This window comes from Pleurodeles waltl, chromosome 3_1 (assembly GCF_031143425.1).
Source record: "Pleurodeles waltl isolate 20211129_DDA chromosome 3_1, aPleWal1.hap1.20221129, whole genome shotgun sequence".
Taxonomy (NCBI): Eukaryota; Metazoa; Chordata; class Amphibia; order Caudata; family Salamandridae; genus Pleurodeles; species Pleurodeles waltl.
The window spans coordinates 924,710,482-924,732,057 of record NC_090440.1 but is presented as its reverse complement, the minus strand read 5'-3'; the positions used below and the strand labels follow the sequence as shown (position 1 = coordinate 924,732,057).

At 42.0% G+C, this 21,576-nt stretch overlaps 1 protein-coding gene across 3 annotated transcripts in view; it reads left to right on the top strand.

The window, feature by feature from the left end:
• KDM1A (lysine demethylase 1A) overlaps positions 1-21,576 on the top strand; it is a 590,627-nt gene that overhangs the window by 272,253 nt on the left and 296,798 nt on the right. For 2 of the 3 annotated variants that reach the window (XM_069223917.1, XM_069223916.1), the window contains exons 10-11: positions 1,656-1,746; positions 15,965-16,099. In XM_069223917.1, coding sequence (XP_069080018.1) covers positions 1,656-1,746; positions 15,965-16,099 — 226 coding nt within the window. The remainder of the gene's footprint in view (positions 1-1,655; positions 1,747-15,964; positions 16,100-21,576) is intronic. The other variant, XM_069223918.1, reaches the window with a different exon arrangement.

The window sequence follows — 21,576 nt, the reverse complement described above, 5'->3', positions numbered from 1 at the left end:
ATTCTAGGTATGTAACTTGAGCTCATGCCCAGATATCCATTGATATCCAATGGTGGACAATGTATTGTCAATAGTTTATTTGAACAAGCTTTGGCCTTAAGCAGCAACCAACTTTCAAACATACCTCCGCAACTCACATCAGGTGTGCTCAGCCTTTTCCTTGTTTAAAATGGCTTAACTTGCACTCCAAAGTTCAGTGATTTGCATATAGTGAACCTTGTAACTTCTAACATGCACAGTCAATCTTGATTCAGCTGCTTATGCTGTTTCCATGCTATGGAATACATTAAGTAACTCTGTGCTGTATATGACTGATGTTATGAGTGGTGTCATCAGTGATGTCACTTAGCATGTCATGAATGGTGTAATATGTTAAATCATAAGCAGAACATGACAGTGGAGCTAGTTATAGATAGTGCAAACTGTCTTATTTTCATGTTTGTTATTTCATATCATATAACTAAAACTCTGCTTTAACCTTAGTTTTTTAGTACCTAACTAGAACGTCACTTTAACCATTGGCTTTCCTCAGTGAAAAAAAATAAATCTGTCTTCCCCCCCTTCTCCCCCCCCGCGCTCGCTCTCTCTCTCTCTCTCTCTCTCTCTCTCTCTCTCTCTCTCTCTCTCTCTCTCTCTGTATCGCTCTCTCTCTCTCTCTCTCTCTCTGTATCGCTCTCTACCTAGAAAGTAAAATAATGGCCCCTTTGAAACCTTTCTTTAACCACTGTGTTGGTGATAAACAAAACAATCCAAATTTGATAGTAAATGTGAAGTATGCCACATGCAAAGCTTTCGTGCTTCTTCACAATTTGCATATCTTAAGTGACTCACACAAGATCTCAAGGTTCTTTTTCATCTGAACTACAGGTGGGATACTGCTGCTTAGTTGCTATTATCATTGCACCTTGTTTTATTGAAGAATACTGTCTAGATAAGTGTATGGGTGGGATTATTTATCAAAATGGGAATCTAGGAAATTTCCATCTTCAAGTGAAAGTTGAGTTTGTCATCATACCAAACTGGGCTGAACACTTCCCAGTTTTTGAGATAAATAGAACTGCTTAACGCTAAGGATTCTGCCTTCAGCAGCACAGACAGATAGGTAATGAATTCTACCTTTAGGATCTAAGACTGCCAGATGATTGCACACAATATTGTAAATAGCTGGCTGAGTAGTAAATGTGGTTTAACTTGTTACACACTTTTTCTGACTGAGTAATGATAAACAGTATTGCAGATGCGATGGATCAGCATGTAGCCAGAATAGAGGAATTTCATCTGTAGCGAAGGTTTCCTTAAGTATTCTATGTCCAATGTACAAGCTTAGCCAATTGTCATAAGCCAGTTCTGATGGCCAAATTGGGCATATTCAATTGATTAGCTTATTTCAATATCAAATCAAATGTTTCTTTCTTCCTTACAAATTGTTTTTTCAGGTGCTTATTTATTCTTTGTCATTTATACTATTTTAATCTTCACGTGAATGTATAGTTAATCACTATGTAATTATTGGCTCTGATTTGTTTTTTCAAATATCTAGTTAGGTTAATAAACTGTTTTGTATTACTGACTGAACACTGTGTCGAGATTTTTTTTATGTGGAACAAAGCCACTGTTGCCTTGGTAATGTTCCCTAACACCGTATGTTTTCATAGGTTGCAAGAGAAGCATGTGAAAGATGAGCAGATTGAGCATTGGAAAAAAATTGTAAAAACGCAAGAGGACTTGAAGGAAGTTCTCAATAAGGTTTGTCACTTCAGCTTGTAATATGCCTCGCCGATTTTGTATATTTAAGTTTTTATTTTTATTTTTTGTAGCTCAATTTTTTGCAACCCATGCACAGTTTTGAAGTAAAATAATCTTACCAGTCATATCAAGGCATTACAAAGTGCCATTCTTGGAGGAACCATCATGAAAATGAACACATTAGCCTTTGCAGTAGCATCGCACCAATCGAAGAACCAACATTTCCAGATAAAAGACCAAACTGTTCTTGTATTTTCCAACATCGTCTTTTCACCCCTTGCCTAGAAGTGGCCTGAGTGCTAAGAGCTATGCTTTCTCTGTACTGTGTGGCCCATTTGCATCATCTGATGTTAGTTCAAGGCTAGAGAGATAGTTATGTGATTGGCCCCGTATGCCTAGCAGCGTCCCTAAGCCATTCTTTGAACTTGGGCAGCAGATCTTTCAGCCAGGCCATTACAATCCACATTTTGACCAGCATCCGCAGTAGAGCAGTCAAATGTCCGTAATGTCTGAGAATGTTGGCAGCATATTCCATTAGTGAGACTAGGAGTTCACATATAAAGTTAACTAATATGATATTAAAGATAGTGTTGAGCATGTTGTTGCAGAAGTAGTTGACTCTAGGACAGTGCCATAACAAATGGAAAAAGTAAACTGGGTACTCTAGCTTCTACGCCAATGTCAGAATTGGGGTCAGGCTTCTGTAGGATGGCTTGAGTATGATACATCAGTTTGAGCAACTTGAATTATAGAAGCTCCAGCATTTGTTGCTTAATGTCATGCCAGGGCTATCTCCCATGCGACACAAGCCAGGAGGGGTGTGATGGCAACAACAGAGTTAAAAAGAGTTTGGCTTCCCATCTTCGTTTTGTAGTTGTATGGATCATGCTAATAGGAGGTGTGAGTTTTGGAAGTTCTCTTGGGAATTTACAAAATGAGGATTGCAAAGTGTGCCTTAGTCAGTAGTAAACTAATATTGCAATATGGCTTACCCTGAGCTAAACTTCTCTAATGTCAGGCTGGTCCCTCCAGGAAGAGGTGTCCTATTTGAATGGAGGTACAACCTTCTCAGCCAATCTTTTCCTCACCAAAGCAAGTGCAGGGTTGTCTAGGTGTGGCAGAGCAAGGGAGTACTGCTCACTGAGGTCAGCTTTCCAACATGTTTCCTGCTTAGGCCCATGTCGTACACAGGATTGTGGAAATCAGGATGGTGGGTCAGGGTTCCTGATTGACCAGTGCTGCTTGGAAGGTAATGCTATTAAAATAATCTCCCTGTATAATAAGAGATAGTAACTGTTGGTCAGGATGGTACTCTTGCACTTGGAAACAGAAAAGTATTTCTTAAGGACTGGGACTGGAACCTCACCTTTCTCATATTGAAGTATAAGATAAGTCCATCATCCTTGGGGTTGACCACCACCCCAAATCAGTATGGACATCAGTGAGTACCGCTTTGAAAAGACGTTCCTTCTGAGGGGGATCGGGTTGGTATTTGAGACATGGGAATTTGCATGCCAACACTAATTTAAACAATGGTGATTTTACCTGCCATTGACAAAGGCAATACTATTCAGTGTTCTGGTTGCTTAGCAATTATTTCCGTAGTGGAGCCATAGCTGTCTCGCAAGACCCGCTCCTGATCTTGATGAATGTAAGTGCTGAGCTTAGCATACTAAATCTATGCACCACCATGTAAGGTATTGATATGATCACCACAAATGTTCCTTCAGCAACACAGTTAAGTTGGAGTTAAGATTGTTGCAAATTGTGCAATGGCATCTGCTTAGAAGGAGATCAGGAATTAGATCATTCATTTTTAAATTCTTTTTTTATCTTGCTGTGAATAAAATAGGTTGTTCTGCATTCACTGCTACCATTATTTCCACTTTCAGCAGTTATTCTTTATTGTTCTACTGGGAGAAGAGTAACAGTTGTAAGCTACAAGATTGTGGTAACCCATCAGGTACATATAAAGCAGTAACAGTTGGGGTAGCAGAGCACTTCTCCTTTTCCACGCTATGCAGTGGTATGTTCTTGAGAACTAAGTGTACTTTTGCTAGTATGAATCTTTGAAGACAGCCAGTCTTTCATGCTAGGCATGGCCGTGGCCCCGTCATTCAGTCTAACAGTTAAATATATCTCAGTTATACTCATTTCTGGTACACTAATATCCATCGTGCCTCTTTTCTTTTGTCTAAATGCACATAGTTTACTTTGGTTTATCCATTTACCTCAGTGATTCTAGTGTTCACACACAAGAGCCATGTGTGACTTGCTAGTCATGCGTTTAAATCCCGGAAAGGCAAAGTCAGCCACTCATTTTTTCAATGTTGATAGATTGATAAATTGTGCAATAGTCGTACCTATTATCAACCCAATTAACCCTCAAAGTATCCCTCCCTCAAAGTATTACAGAAAATGTTCCTCCTGCCTGCCCAATGACTGTCCGAAGTCTGTCACTCTGCCAGTCCTCTTGGTTGAACTACAAAATATCTGTTTAATATGGCTTCTCCGTGGTTATGCTATAGCTTATCATCTTGGTCTACACCAGCTTCCTCTCTTTAGGATTCTACAGGTCGAGCCTGCCAGTCTGGTTGAAAAAGACGTATTGACAGCTGGATAAGATATTGCAATGGACTCAAGGCCTACCCATTGCTTACTGTTGGTTGGCTTTTGTGTCACTCATTTACTGCGTCTTATTCAGTGGTTTGCCTTGTCCATCATGTGTGTCCCTCCCATGGAGCAAGGCCTCTTTATTTGTGCTCTCCACTTCTCACTTTTAAGTTACTTCTTTTTAAAAAAATGTTTTCATAAGCACCCCTTGAGAATGCATCTCTTTTCACATCTCCCGCGTGTGCCCCAGCCCCCCTGCACACACATGTTCTCTTTTATCTGTGTTCCTATTCCCACTTTGTGGTGCTAAGTCTTGCATGTTTGCTTCACCCCACCCCCGTGTTTCTATCCCTCTTGTGGTGCTTTCCCTCCCCAGCCCTCTCCCTGTTGCTTTCCGCCCACAAACCGACCAGCTTGTCTGTTGCCCTCTTCAGTCCAGTTTATTTTTTACTTTTTATTAATGCTTACAAAAAATTAACTTAAACATGTTTGGGCTAGTTTTACTGAGCCGTTTCTGCGATTATATAGTTACAATAAGTAGAAAGTATCTGAAGGAGAGGAGCCAAATTATATGTTGACTAAACAATTAATTGTGATATCAGGACTTTTTTCTGTATACTTGAAAGAGTTGGGGCCAGGTACCATAGAGTTTATTATTATATATATATATATATATATATTTTTTTTTTTTAGTTTGAGCATAGCAGCATTCAAGCGCTGCTTTTTCCAACGAGTTGGTATGTATCTGGGCTTTTAACAACACCCACATCACGCCCATCATTACCACTCGTTTGTAGCCTTGCCATTCTGGAATCCTTTGACATTGGTAAATGACTTACGTTTGTCCCTCCTTGGGGAGGTTTTGTTAGCGCTTTGGCTGTTGCCCCTGTTATACGGCTAATTGCACTTTTGCCGATAAGTTTGACTGCGAGCCAACTTCTTTTTCCTTTTGTGTGTCTTCACGCTGATGCTCATGGTGGCCGTGGTGCTGTGAATTGGTTTGCTTATGTGAAACTGTTTTACTTTTAATTTTCAATTTATGTGGCAAGAAATGATAGGCGTAGGAAGTGTTGGGGACGCGGGGGATGTATTCCCCCCCCCCCCCAGATTTTGGAGTGTGGGGGACACGGGGGACGAAGGTGGGGGGGACAAGGGGACAAAAAAATGTCCCCTCTCACTTCTATTGTTCAGAGGGCCATTAGCGCACAAAAGCGCTACTTATAATAGCCCTGTCCCGGCCATCCTCCAATCCGATGGTAACAGAATGAAGGTGAGCCCGGAGGCCCCCTGCGCCCTCTGCCCTTTTGTTTGTTCTGTTCACAGCTGTGGGCATTAAGGGTGTTCATAAGAACAAAGGGCACGAGGAGGAGAAAAGAGTTTTTGATGATTACTGTCTGCAAGACCTGCTGTCCCCTTGAAGAGGAACTGCAAGACAATGAGGAAGATCTAAAGAGGAAAGAGAGTCCCACTCACCCTGATGCCTGCAGGCTAGAAAGCAGACTCTGTGGAACACAATATTTGTATTTGCCTAAGGTCACACCAGTTGGTAAAACAGTGAAGTTTAGATTGAGCCCAGATTTTACCTTTTCACACAATTTAGCTATTAGAAGGGTATATTTTTCTAACATTTATGTTTAATGTTTTGTTATCTAGGTAATGAAGGGCTTGATTACAGCTTGGCTAACTGGGAGAAGCCATATTTCATTTTGGGCCGTTATGCCTAGCGTTATTATTTATGTTGTTGTTATTGTTACATACTTAAGCATTTTAAAGTATATTGGGGGTTATTACAACTTTGGAGGAGGTGTTAATCCGTCCCAAAAGTGACGGTAAAGTGACAGATATACCACCAGCCGTATTACGAGTTCCATAGGATATAATGGACTCATAATATGGCTGGTGGTATATCCGTTACTTTACCGTCACTTTTGGGACAGATTAACACCTCCTCCAAAGTTGTAATAACCCCCATTATCTTTTCTCTATCTTTTCTTCACTCTACTCTGAAACAATCTACCCTATACCACTGCACCCTACACCACTTTTCTCCACTCTGTGCTACTCTACGCCACTGCAATCTATGCTGTACCACTCCACTCTACCCTACACCACTGCAATCTATGCTATTGTACTCTAACCATAGTACACTACACCCCTGCACTCTGCCAGTGCACTCTTCACTACTTTACTCAAAACCAGTGCACTCTATGCCACTGCTTTCAATGCAAATCTACTCTGCACCACAGCACTCTATTCCACTGCTTTCAATGCCACTGCACTCTATGCCACTCTACACTACACCACTGTACTCTGCGACCCTCTAATCTGCAACATTGCGCTCTCTGCCACTGAACTCCATGCCACTCTACTCTGCACCACTGCACTCAATGCCTCTTTACTCTGTCCCACTGCACTCTTTTCTGCACCACTGCACTCTAATCTACTCTACACCACTCCACTGTAGGGCACTTCATTCTACTTTGAAATCATCTCCTCTATGCCACTGCAATCTACGCAACTCCACTCTATGCTATGCCAGTCCAATCTACCCTGCACCACTCCAATGTACCCTGTGCCACTCCAATCTGCTCTGCACCGCTATATGCTACTGCACTCTACATCACTATGCTCCTCTCTGCAACAATCTACTCTTCACCACGATACTGTACTCTGCAGCAGTCTACTGTATGCCACGGCACTCTATGCAACTCTATTCTACTCTGCACCACTGTACTCTACGCCACTCTTCTCTACTCTGCATCACTCTACATCACTGCACTTTACGCCAATGCATTCTGTGCCGCTGCCCTTTATGACACTCTACTCTGCAACACTGTATTCTGCCACTGAACTATACTCCTCTCTACTCTGCACCGCTCAACTATATGCCACTCTACTGCACTCTACACCAATTTACAATATGCCACTACACTCTATGCCACTCTACTCTGCATCACTGCACTCCACCACTACACTCTACACCAGTTTACTCTACCATGCACCACTCCACTCCACTCTACGATGCACTGCATCACTCTGACACAGCACTCTGAACCACTGCAATCTATGAAGCGCCACTCCACTCTGCTCCCCTCTACTCTTCACCACTCTACACTAATGCACTGTACACTAAACCAGTGCAGTCTTCGCCAATGCACTCTACACCACTTTACCCAAAACCAATGGACTCTATACCACTACACTCTACGCCAATCTACTTTGCACCACTGCACTCTATGCCACTTCACTCTAGACCACCCAACTCCACTTTGACACTTCACTCTGACATTACACTCCATGATACTAGACTCTGAAACTCTATTCCATTAAACTCTAACACTTTCTCCACTCTGTAGCTCCCTACACAACTCCCTATACGCCACTCCATACCACTTTACTCCACTCTATACCACTCCACTGCACTCTTTGCCACTTCAGTCTATGATACTCTACGCCACTGCACAACCCTGTATGCCACTCTACTATACAACAATGTACTATGCTCAACAACACTCTACCCAACTTTTTCTATGCCACTACACATTACTTTACTTCACTCTATGCCATTTCACTCTTCTTTATGCCTTTCCACTCTGACACTCTGCCACTCCACTCTGACACTCTATTACACTGTGACACTACTCCACTCTACTACTACTTAATGGCATTGGCGCTTGATTAGAGATTCAGATCTCCGTTGATTGCCTTCTCACTCATATGAGACGTGAGTCAGATTTATCTTCGCCGTTTTGGTTACAAGCACTCTGTAACCCTTTTAACTCCAGCTTAACGAAGGCTTAGGATGATCCTGATACTTGTCTAGGGGATCGAAATATCGACGGCCAAAGTACCTTGACTTGAATTTGTGAAATTGTACATAAGTTGGCATAACCATAGGCACTATGAGCTAATGACTTGTAGATTCACTATTTGAGTCATTCATGTAAAAGTCGGTGTATAAAAGCTGGTAAATCATTATTGTGGATGCTAACCTTGTAGGAAAGTAGCCTCTTTCTAGCTTGGTTACCCACACTTAAGGCCTGTTTGCCAGTGTGTTTGAGTGTGTCTACTGGGATCCTGCTAATCAGGACCCCAGTAGTTATGCTCTCTTCCTTAAATTATGGTTGTTGCATACTGGTAACCCAGTATTTCACCCAACATTGGCATACTGGTGCCCCCTTATAAGTCCCTAGTATATGGTACTTAGGTACGCAGGGCATTGGGGTTCCAGGGGATGCCTATGGGCTGCAGCATTTCTTTTGCCACCCATAGGGAGCCCATGCAAAAGGCTTCTGCAGGACTGCCATTGCAGCCTGCGTGAAAAGGTGCATGCACCCTTTCACTGCCAGTTACACTGCACCGGGTCACTTATATGTCACCCCTATAGCAGGCCCTCCAGCCCTGAGGGCAGAGTGCAGAGTACCTGTGTGTGAGGGCACCCCTGCACTAGCAGAGGTGCCCCCATGACCTCCAGGACCATTTTCCCAGACTTCGTGAGTGTGGGGATGCCATTTTACACGTGTACTGGAAATAGGTCACTACCTATGTCCAACTACATAATGGTAACTCCGAACATAGGTATGTTTGGTATCAAACATGTTGGAATCATACCCCAAGGCTTTTGCAAGCATTGGTTGTATGATTTCATGCACTCTGGGGGCTCCTTAAAGGACTCCCAGTATTGCCATTCCAGCCTTCTGAGGTTTTCCAGGTAGCCCCAGCTGCTGCCACCTCTCAGACAGGTTTCTGCCCTCCTGTTGCTTGAGAAGCTCAAGCCCAGGAAGGCAGAACAAAGGATTTCCTTTGGGAGAGAAGTGTTACACCCTCTTCCTTTGCAAATAGGTGTTACAGGCTTGGGAGAGGTAGCTTCCTTCCCCAGGCCACTGGAAATGCTTTGAACGGCACATTTGGTGCCCTCCTTGCATAATCCAGTCTACACCGGTTCAGGTACCCCCAGTCCCTGCTCTGGCACGAAACTGGACAAAGGAAAGGGGAGTGACCACTTCCCTGTCCATCACCACCCCAGGTGTGGTGCTCAGAGCTCCTCCAGAGGGTCCCTGGATTTTGCCATCTTCGATTACAAGTTGTCAGCGACCTTTGGAAGCATCTGAGTGGCCAGTGCCAGCAGGTGGCATCAGAGCCGTCCCCTGATAGGTTACCTGTTTAGCTGACCAATCCCCCCTTTCAGGGCTATTTAGGGTCTCTCCTTTGGGAGGTTCTTCAGATTTGGATTGCAAGACTCCAGCAGGAATCCTCTGCATCCTTTACTTCACCTTCTCACCGAAGAAATGCACCTGGACCCTCCAGGAACTCCACAAACTGCAACAAAGAAGCAAAGATGACTTCTGAAACATTGTATCTTCAGCTCTGGCCAGCAAATGCAACTGTTTCCCGGTCGTGCATCCTCAGAGGACAGCCTGTCTTCAGCCTGCACTAAAAGAATGAAGGAATCTCCCTTGGAGTGAAGGAGTCACTCCCCTGCTTCTGCAGGCACCTCTCTGCAACGACAACCATCTGCGTGGGTCCCCTCTCCTGACAAGTTGCATGGATTCTGCATCACAGGTGGTGGACTGAAGTGGTCCTGATGGTCCTGACGTCCTACTGTCCAGCTTTGGTGGAGGTAAGAGCTTGCCTTCCCACGCAAGACAGTACCCCTGTGCACCACATGTTTTTCAGTTGCTAAGGCTTGTTGGCATCCTTCTATGAAATTCTTTGTGCATAATGTAGCTCTGCCCCCCAGCACTCTTTGCTGCGATGCACAGCTTCCTGAGTGGTTCTTTGGCATTGTGGGATCCTTTGATTTTGTGCAGCGTGGGCCTCCTTTTGCAACTCCTTTGTCCCCGTGCTGGGGGACTCCTGTGTGCGCTGCCTGGTCTTCTGTGGGCTCTCTGAGTTGCTGAGAGCCCTCTCTGACTCCCCCTCCTGGGTGGAGTCCACCAGGTCCCTCCTGGTCCTGGGCAGTGCCATTTTCCGCTAACAGTGAGCTTTGCGTGTGCCAAGGCTTGTTGGCGGAATCCAGCGAGACAAACCAGACTGCAGTCATCCATCCTGTGTGGGATATCATCTGAACCAACCAGGAACCCGTATCCATCTTCTTGGGTGCAGTACTGACTGTTGTTCTTCACCAGTGGTTCTTCTCTTGCACCTTGATTCGGGTTAGCAGGGGCTCCCGTCCTCCCTGGACTCTTCTGTGCTTCTTGGACTTAGTCCCATTATTCCACAGGTCTTTAGGTCCAGGAATCCACCCTTTGTGTCTTTAAGTCTCTTCTGGTTCTTGCATTATCTTCTTTCTCGTGTTCTTGTGTGTTCTAGGAAAGTTACTGTGATTTACTCCTGCTTTCTTGGGCTCTGAGTTGGGTTCTATTACTTACCTTTGGTGTTTTCTAATACTCCCAGCACCCCTCTACACACCGCACTTGCCTAGGTGGGAAACTGACATTCGCATTCCACGTTCTTAGTATATGGTTTGTGTTTCCCCTAGGCCCATTTCTAACCATTGTGATTTTCACTAATTGCACTGTTTTCTAACTGTTTTTTATTGCTATTGCTGCATACTAGTGTACATAATTGGTGCATTACTTATCTCCTAAGGGAGTATAGTCTCTATGGTATTTTTGACATTTGTGTCACTAAAATAAAGTACCTTTATTTTCGTAACACTGAGTATTTTCTTTCATATGTGTGAGTATTGTGTGACTACAGAGGTATTGCATGAGCTTTGCATGTCTACTAGATAAGCCTTGGTTGCTCATCTACAGCTACCCCTAGAGAGCCTTGCTTCTAGACACTGCCTGCATTTTACTAATAAGGGATAACTGGACCTGGTATAAGGTGTAAGTACCATAGGTACCCACTTCAAACCAGGCCAGCCTCCTCCGAACCACTGTACTATATAGGTTACTTTTGAAATTTTTCTTGTAATTGGTGACATTTACAGATAAATTGTGTAATGCCAGTCTTTCTCGATTTCCCCTGTTGATGTTTTCCCACTACATTTGATCTTTTATATTTTGATTGAATAAATGCATGACACATTCCATTTGCATACTACTTTAATATCATTTTTTATGGGAGTGGTGTTGCATTTTTTTCAAGGGACCCCTGTTCCTTTAAAGTTAGTTTACTGCTCCATTCTAGGACACTCTACTTATGCCATGACACTACGCCAAACCAGTCATGACACTTCATTCTCCTTTATGCCATTAACTTTGAGCCATGTTAAATAGTAGTCTTACTAGTGTACAGCATGGCAAAAAAACATTTGCAAAGGCAATAGAACTTGCTTAGGCAAGTCCTATTGGCTTTGCCAATGCTTGTTTATAAGGTATGAACTTCAAGGTGACTTGCAATATTCTTATGTACGCAGGGGGTATTTTACCCCATATAATACATGGTCACACCACCAACTTTCCCACAAACCACTTAAAACCTTTGTGCGTATCTTCTGTCATTCCAAGCTATTAAAGTAGAGCAGAAGAAAGAAAAGCGACATTCAATTTTTTGCTTTAAACAGCTGCATTAATTATGCTCTGTGACCTGATCTGCCTTTCACCTTGGTTGCTAGCTCTGGCAGAAGGCATTGTAATGTCAGAACTCGACTGTAACAACCCTATCATAGTCATTTTCTGATGTCTTTTCTTTATAATCAGTGACTTGGTGCATCACAAACAGCTGATTCTAAAGAAATTAGTGACTGCAGTTTATACAGAGATTAAAGAATCCATGTTTACATAGCCTGTAACTCAAGAGCGTCTTCAGTTGAAATGCTTCTAGTTATGACTGATGTAGAGCTGAGCTTCCCAAGATCACACACAGGAGTAGAAGTGTTATTAGAACTATGGTTTCCGAGCACAGTTTACAGCTGTTTTACCTAATCGCTTTTGATATCTCTAGTGCAGTTCCTGTTGGCATGAGGGGAGGGGCACGATGGGTGTGATGCGCAAAGGGTATGTTCTTCCTTTTTACCCACCTATCTTTATTTGCTTGGTGTATGAAGATGCAGGGTTAATCAACATGTTATTTTCACATTTGAGCAAATTACTTTGTGAATGTAAATAACAATAAAAGATACTTTCAGACTGTGAAAACATGCCTTCCTTTCTCTCTATTTCACTTCCAGTATATATGATTGTGTATATTTATCGGACCATGCAGTTCGCAAACAACAAGCGATTTGTATAGGGTTGATTGAAAGTCCCCAAGGCTGTCCCTGTCCCCCCCAGAAATGTATTGTCTCCTACGCCCCTGCAAGAAAACTCCTTCCAGGAGTTTACAATGCTAATAGCTCTAACGCGAGCAAATGTGAGACCCTTTGGATTGCTTTACATTTTGGCTTTAAAATCCCAGTATGTAAAGAGTCTGTGATGACCTTTTGCTTCCTCTCCCCGTACACAGAACTCTCGCAACAAGCTCATCCATCAAATGTCCAAACGTTGTTAGTCCAGGTGCTTTCCGAGTTATGTGATGTCCGCGCATTGCAGCATCCTCACAAAAGCAATGCTACGAATGCACACCAGTTAATATTTTACCAAGACACTGGCATATTATGTTGCGTTCAAAATATGTAACTTTAAAAGTACATGTAATATTGGTGTGCTGTACTTAACTCTGTTTTGACGTGCATTGTTAGTGTATATGAGGTAGAATCTTTATTTTGGGTGTGAAAAACACTGATATTCCTGGAGGGCACACCATGGCCGAGTAGATAGTTTGGTTTTGCTTAGTGGCTGATTTTGCTTTTTTGCAGCTCGTTGGGATTTGATGTCCTAATCCTTCTCTGGCCATATTCTGTTTAATTAGTCAGTAGATTTGTTTTTGCAATTTCTCCCTAATCTGCAAAATGGGATTGACGCCTGATTGCTCACAAAGTGCACACGATGGCCAAAAAGATATTAAGGGGGAACTTTACAAAAAAGCGCTACTACATTGTAGCATATGTAAAAAAAAATAAAAAAAAATTAAATGTTGATGACATTAGACAACAAGGATAATTTTGACGTTATTTTTCTGTTGCTGTTTCTTTTGAAACTATTGAAAACGTTCACACTAGTCTACACTCAGGAGCATCTTTTTGGTTTTGGAGGGTTAATTTCTCATTGGCACAGGGTGCGGGCACCTATTTTTCTAAGTTATTTTAGGTGTGCTACAGTGCAGCAGAGCTTACTTTGTTTCTGTGGCTCCGGGGGGAAGGGAATGTCTTTAGCCTCACAGGGGGCGCAGATGCCTTCTTCTGATCTGAGATAAAACTCATTTCATTATCCCACAGCAGTTTGATACCTAAACATTCCATCTCACTAACGCCCTATGGCAGCGGAAAGGGGTGATTCTCAAAGCTATGTGCCCCTTCACGCTTAATTCACATTTAAAAATAGATGCTTTTTTCGAGTGTAACAGTGGTTAATATTTACAAAAGATGAGTTTGCACTAATTAATAGATCTAAAGCCAAATAAAACCAAGAAAACAATTGTAATGTGCACCTGCAGACATTGACATTTGCATTTTCCCGATCTGCAAACCTGGGAAAGTGATGTTACTTTTCAGTGTTTTACATCAGCACAACCTCAGTGCTGAATTGAACGTCCATCCCAATAGTTACATGACATTCACTGTAGCCTCATATTTTAATGTGAAGTGATAATATGCAAGGGTATCGGGATTTACAAGAATTAGATTACCTCATGCTTAATTTTTAAATAGAACCATGTGGTGCAAAAAGCCCCTTTGATACATGGGGCTGCTGCATTTCAAAGTGCGAGCTCTGAATACAGACGTATCGTAATCTTGAAGCCATCTCTGGCCTCTTTAATCTGTTTACAGACACTCCCATTCCCCCCCCCCCCCCCCCCCAATCTCACTCTTGCAGCTTTCTACTTTTTCTCTTTCTGATGCTTTTTTGTTTTTCTCTTCCTCGGTCTTTCCCATATGTGCCTTTTTCTTGCAGTAAAAGCCTGATGCAGAAAAACAAGTGCTGGCCCTCAAAAATAAGTGCCGGTGCCCAGCACCCGAAACCAACAGCTCAAATTAAGCACTGGATTACCTTTACTCAATGCTTAACAGTTGTAAATCCTGCTGTTAATGCTTGTAAAAGTGCGCTACAAGTACAAATGGCTTTATGAATTGGGTCCTCAGACACAATGATTTTTGTGTGAGAAAATCCTCTCCCAGGGGTGTTTGGGTGGGGGAGAGGGGGTGAGCATTTCAGGACATGAATACCATGAAAGTTTGCCAACATACATAAAGTAATGTGCTTTTGGTTATTCACAAACACTACCCATTTCCACCCAGCTGGACATTTACTCCAAGTTCAAGGCTGAATGAAATCCATTTTCAGGGCGCAGTTGGCAGGAAAAAAAATAAAATAATCTGTGCAGGTATAAGGGTAGAAGTTTCGTCACCAGGAAAAAATGTTGCCCCGTTGTAAATAAAAAAAATAAAAATAAAAAGTTAGAAAGCGCATGGGATTTGCAGCAAGATTTTTGCATGATCAACTTTACTTGTTGTGAGAGCGTACTTTTGGAAACTGGGTCAAGAGGGTTACTGGAAGCCTTTGTGGATTCCTATCTTTAAAGGCAAGTGGTAGCCTGCAGGTGTAAATCTCGGACATCTGGACGATAGATGTTGAATATTCTTCGAAGCAATCCAAAATGTAGCTGGGCACTGTACAACAGCCATATTGTGGCTCTGTTCCAGATGTTTGCAACGTGCACACCATTAAACTGACCTGCAGTCACTGAAGGTGATGAAAAGCCGAACCCCTGGCATACAAATGGTTGTACGTCTCAGAGAGCGCTTCTTACTACAACATTCTGGGAATATTGAAACCATTCAGTAGCAACTGTCCCATGACTCCGTACTACACTCAGTCTTTTTTCTATTGTAAGCATAATGCCATTTAATCCTGATTATGGGGTTTTACCTTTTTTGCATGTGTTGTTTTTCACCTTAACAAACTAACTATCCCTTTCTATCTTCCTTTCTATCTATTCTGTGCAGGTCTCACCCCTTTCTATCCACCATGCCACATAAGTCCACTACACAAATACACTCCACAACACACAATTCTAAAACTAACAATTCCAATACAACCCAAATAATTCCACTCCACTTCACATACATTCACTACACTCCAAACCAAAACACATAGATAAGATATTGTCATTTACAACACCAATAGTTCTAACTCTCGCAAATGCGAGGCCTGTTGCATTACAAATCCTTGTTATAGTTTGCTTACTATCGCCATTGAAGGGTCATTTCAGGAGCTGGAGTTGAGATACGTTAAATTAGTGCTTTCTTTACTTGAAAGGTGGTGAAATATTTAAGAAATTACCAGAGTGGTAAGTGGAGAATACAGTAGCATCAGATTCCAGATTGATGGCAGACAAACAGGATCAGTCATGGTAGCTAAGCGAATGAAAAGTCAGGGACAATGTACAGTGTTATATGCCATTACAAATTTGAGGATGATTGTTCTAGGTCGTATCTAATAGATAGTCAAGTCGTTTTCTATTCACTTTTATGTACATGAGGGACTGCTCATTCTTGTTGTGGCAGACTGATCCAAATGAAATTTTAATTAAATTCCTCTAACTTTTTATATTTTAGATGGTTAATTTAAAAGAAAAGGTTAAGGAGCTTCACCAACAGTATAAGGAGGCATCGGAGGTTAAACCACCACGTGATATCACTGCAGAATTCTTGGTAAAAAGTAAACACAGAGATCTAACAGCACTGTGTAAGGTAGATAATAAACTTTCTTCTTTCTAGCAAATGTAAACCTTCTTGATTTAGGTAGTTCAGTCTAATAGTTTTTCATTTTGAAATGTGAAATATTTGCATTTGTCAAATGTATTTTGAGTTATATACGCCAAGACATTCTCTTAGACACATTTCATAGATAAAGCAATGTTTTATTATAATTTTACTACACGCAGTTTATCTATTGTGGTCTATGGATTTTGTTTTTGAGCCTACTAAATAAAGTGTGCTAGAGAATGTGTGCCTGGAATTCGGCAACTATTTCTCCTGTTTCAAACTTCACAATTTCTGAAAGAGTAAACAGGCTATTATTCTTATTAATGAGAGCCTCAAACCTTCCCCAAGCTGCTTATTTCGGAGAAAAGTAGCCTTCCATGTAGGGTGAGATGTGGGAAAATAAGAGTGGTGGGATCTGAGACTATCCGTCACAGAGATAATCTGTCAATGTACCATGAAAAAAAATGCCAATCGGTTAAGTAAGCAGCACTCTGCTTCAGTCTTGCAAACTAACATCTCCTGGGATGTTCTTCGGTTTTTTACTGTGGTGAAAGAAATAACAGTTGTTAGACCAAACTCAGCCTTTCTCATCAGCTTTTTGTTAGGAACCTGACAAATTTTACAGTCCTCACAGCAGTGCTTCTTTTTGTGTTTCCTAAATAGCTCTAAACCTCACCTAACCTTCTCCCATTTTCAGCCTGTGGGTGTCGTGCTACCAGACTAAGGGACTGCAAATTGATTCTATAATTTGTGTGCTTTTGGAAGCTATAACATCAGTATGTATTTAGTGGTAACTTAGTGAGAAAAATCAAGTTAATTTTAATGTGTGTTGAACTAATTTTGAGTCTCATGGATTGCCCAGTTGAACAGAAATTAGATTAGATAACCATTATTTCAGCTCTGCCAAAGCATCACTCATCTTTGGTTAGACTAATGCATATTAGTCACTGCCCCCTAATTCCTGCATTGACACTTTGGCACGCAGTATTGAGCTCCTTAGTCACTTCTGGTGTTCTTGCTTGTCTAAAAAAATAATAACAATTAAAGAAAAAACGTAAACGTGCGCCAGCAGTTGTCATTTTGCTGTTGCCAGCAAGCTCTGCCCTCGGGGTTGAGGAGAGGTAGTTGTTACGGTGACTGCAAACGCTGATCTGACAATGTATCCTCTTGCTGCAGCCTGTCCCCTGAGCTTCGCTCTTCCTGTGTGATTGCGCTGCTGACAGAGCTATGGTGCATTCAAGTCTCTTTGCATGATTGTCATTGAATTTTGTCTGGGATGACTTGAGGGTGTGTGTGCGCACCGTGGAGGCTAAGGGTGCTGGGCACCATGGGGAGGGGTGGATGGGAATTGTGATCAGAATCCTACCAAGCTGAGATAGGTTAAAATAATTACAACTTCTGAGATCTGTCCAATTTCGTCAGACTTTTCCAGTCCTGCTGCTGTTAACATTTAAAAGTTCAACCCTGGCTAATCCTGATTGTCTGATTGCCCACAGAGTTTAGCATTCTTGCCAGAGTCAGCTCTGCTTCTCCTTTTCAACAAAATGTGACCAGTTCTTTTCAGCCCTGTACTACTTTTCTGTCCTCTCATTTCAGAGAGGATATGCCTAATGCCTAGGTCACTGCAAATTCCTTTTTTTCTTCTTTTTCATCCACCAAGTTTATTAATTGCACCAGGGACACTCCTGCGTTTTTCTTCTTCCTTCCAGCCAGAGACTATATCAGCTCTGCCTAGGCCAGTCGAGATTTTTGAATTAAGTTGTATGTTGTTTCCATAAGCTGTTTCTCTTTACATTAATTGAATGGACATATACTAGAGGCATGCTGTCATCCATTACTGGTGCAACATTGGCAAAGTTTGGAGAAATACAAAGGCAAATAAACATTATCAATAAACACCAATATTATACACCTTGGGTCCTGACATTACCATTTTTCTAGAAAGCAGTTTAAGCAACTGGATCATGTTCTAATACTGAAATTTGTTCTCTCTTATGGCAGGAAAATCATCCAGTCCTTGTTTATATTGTGATAAAAATACTGGCCCCATCCATCCATGTGCATTTATGTGTGGGCATGAAGTGTCAGACTTGTCACACAAAGCAGCCAAGGGAACTGGCATTGTATATCAGAAACCTTTGACCAGCTGTCTCCTTTTAGCCAAGGACACTGCATTTTTGGGAAGTCTTATTTTACTTTTCAGTGTTGAACTGGCCATGAATCTTACAGGGTTAAAGTTAATAAAGCTTGAGGGCTTCGACCATTTACTTTCCCAAGCATCATTAAATGTTATCCTCGTTCTGAACCTGTGTTCCGCTGTACTACTTCCCCTCCCTGCCTCCATGTTCATGGTGTGCAGAGACACTTATACAAAGCATTGTTGGTCCTACCTGAGGCATCGTACTCCACTCCAAACACTTCCCATTGTAAAACAAATGTACATAAATTGCTTATTATTTTATAATTGATTGAGAGCTTGATTCCTTGCTGATTCTTTTTTTATAAAAGGGAAGTGGGTTACTGAACTATCATAAGCACCTCTGGAACACCTCAGCTGTCTCCAGACCGTTATATTGCATAATGAAGGATTATTTATGAGCTCTATCTCACTATATGGAAAAAAGTGTTTTACCTGCTTGCGCCAAGGTAGCATGCAGAAGTGTCACACTTGATTGAAAATGCTACTCATAAACCGAAAACATGGACGTGGCACACATAAGGAAAATTAAAACTTGAATGGGAAACACTAATGAAAAAAAAGCATTGAACATAATCTTCCAAAAGAAAATAAGTTGGAAGTGTGCGACAACACCAAACACATGTGAAACAAGCTGGCACAACATATATTAGTATGCAATTTTGCACGAGTATCATAAAAGTGAGGTCTTAACAAGAATACCTGCGAGAAGCTATTGAAAATTACAAGATAATTAATACAGTCAGCTATGTGAAGGGTCTTTACCTATGACCTTACACAGTACAAGAAACTCATTGAAAAATAATCATTAAAGCATACCCACGTCAAGATACTAAAGTTCTTCACCACCACAAAAAGCATTCTCTAAAATCTCAAGACCTCTCTAACCCAAGTAACATTCCCCGTACAATAGAAGATTTAATGCTTTTTAATCATTTAACACAAATCTGCCCACTTCCTCACTTCATCCTTCAAAACACCCATCTATGTAAAATTAAATGTAATATTAAATTAAGTGAGCTTAGCAATGTTAATTGCCCCTGTTTAGCCTTTCTTTAAAACCCACAAACCCTCCTGAAATAAGAAACATGTCCCACATACCCTTTAGATTCAATTAATTTGGTAAGCTGTGTTCAAAACATTAAACTTTAATCAAGGAAAAGCCCATTACAACTTATCTTGCCCACCACTACCTCACTATCCCCCAGAAACATCTGACCTGAAATTAATTATGTCAAATTTAAAATAGTTTGTTTCAACATAAATCATAGCAACCATATAATTATGAAACAAAAACATTTTTATCAATTCATAATACATTGCATTTAGCATCATAAAAACATTCCATTTAAGCAGGGAACTGCCATTGTTAAAACATTTATCCCCAAATTCCAATAACCAGTGTTTCGCGTAGTCAGCCTGTTACAATAAGCAATTTAAAATGCTGCAGTACTTAATGCACAAAGACTAGTTGGTGTGTTAGACCGTGAACATGCTCTAACCTAATCAGGCTTTTTCTGAGGCTGCTGGGCTTCATGCCCTCCTGCATCCTGCTGGTGAATCATGCCAGATAGCATATGTGGGCCCTGCAGTGGGGCCTGAAGTTCCTTTGGGCGCAGCATCAGGTCAATCATGTCGACATGGTCCAGGTCTCAGAAGGTACTGCAAAAGACTTCCAGTGGTGACTAACTGTTGGAAGCTGGCTATCTATGCAGTGACCCAAAATGGAGGCGCACTATGCAGATAGTCCAGAATGACCCCCTTGTGTTTTACAGGAGTGCAAATGACAAACCCAAAAGCTCACTTTTGTGGTAGTGTGGGGCGAGTAGTTAGGCTTATCAGAGGGTAGTGCTGAGCATTTGCTGAACACACAGTCAACAAATGAGACACTCCAAAGTACTTGAGACCTACTGGTTAGAAAAAATAGTTACTTTGTTTTATTATTTATAAACACCAGAACATTAGCAGAAGTATAAATACAGTAGAAGTTCTCTAGAACGATTTGCAACACCTTATATAGATGAATGTGTTTTTACGCAGCACAACTTCCTAAGTACTCTGGCTGCAAGTAATTTCAGTTCTCGGGGCCCCCTCAAATTAGCGAATTATTAGGGGTGCAAAGTTATTGAAAAGACTAGCAGTTCAGATTTACTGCATCCGGGTGCAGTGTTGTTGGTTGTCGCATTCCTGTTCACAGAGCACTTGGTGACACGGTGGCAGAGGGGGTGGGGGGGAAGAGATGAGGGGGGTGGGTGATGCCTGGAAAGTGAATGCAAGGGAGAAACTTGGGGACACGTCTGGGAGCCCCCAACAGGTGGGCTCGGTCAGTGGGCATCCAGAGCTTCGGGGGACATTGGAAGTCGTGGACCCAGGATGCTTGGGTGCAGTGGATCCTTAGCGGTGGGGGTCCTGCGTTAAGGTGCACACGGTTCCTTGGGTAACATGCAAAAGGAGAGACAGAACAAAGCAACTGGATTACTGCGAAGGCTGCTCTCTGCAGTGCTGTTGTCCCTCGCTGGCAGGTCCTCGGGTCTGCTGTTGGAGTGCAGGGTGGGCTTCAACCAGCCTCGGTTTTGGGTAAGGGGTCCAGTACCCCAGAGGTTAGTGCAGCTCATTTCTGGTGGATCCTTGTGTCTTTTCACTTGGTAGAGAAGCAGGACTGGCATTTTGGAGCACAGTACCCCCTCCCGGCCTGCTGCTGTGATGTAGGGCCCGGGGGGGTCAGCAGGCGATGAAGTGGACGTTGCAGTGGGTGCCTGCACGTAGCAGGGAAGTGGCTCTTCCAGTCCAAGGGAGATGCTGACAGGCTGGCGAAGTGCTGGAAGAACCTCTGAGGCTTTTGGAGTCCTTACAACTGTAGGATGAGTCATGATGCCGCAATTGTCGGAACGGCAGCAGGTAAGCAGACACGGGCACTCACAAAAAGTTTACCAGACATTCAAGTTCAAGTTTATTTATTCGATGCATAGTTAATAAAAACCAATACATTACATCATTGTATCTAAATCAGAAAATATACAGTCCAGAATATCAAACTATGAAATCTAATAAGCATAAAAATATTATTTAAGAATTTTCTAATAAATACCTCCTAATCCGAGGTCAGTATACGCTCCCCATAAATGTCTAATACCTTACTTAACTCGCCTAAAAATTGTTTCGTGAATACTGTACAGTGATTTATTGTTTTTTAAAAAGAATTTATGCATTTCTGTAAATTCTGTGCAAAAACTTGATATATATGTACTAATTAAGATCTTATTTT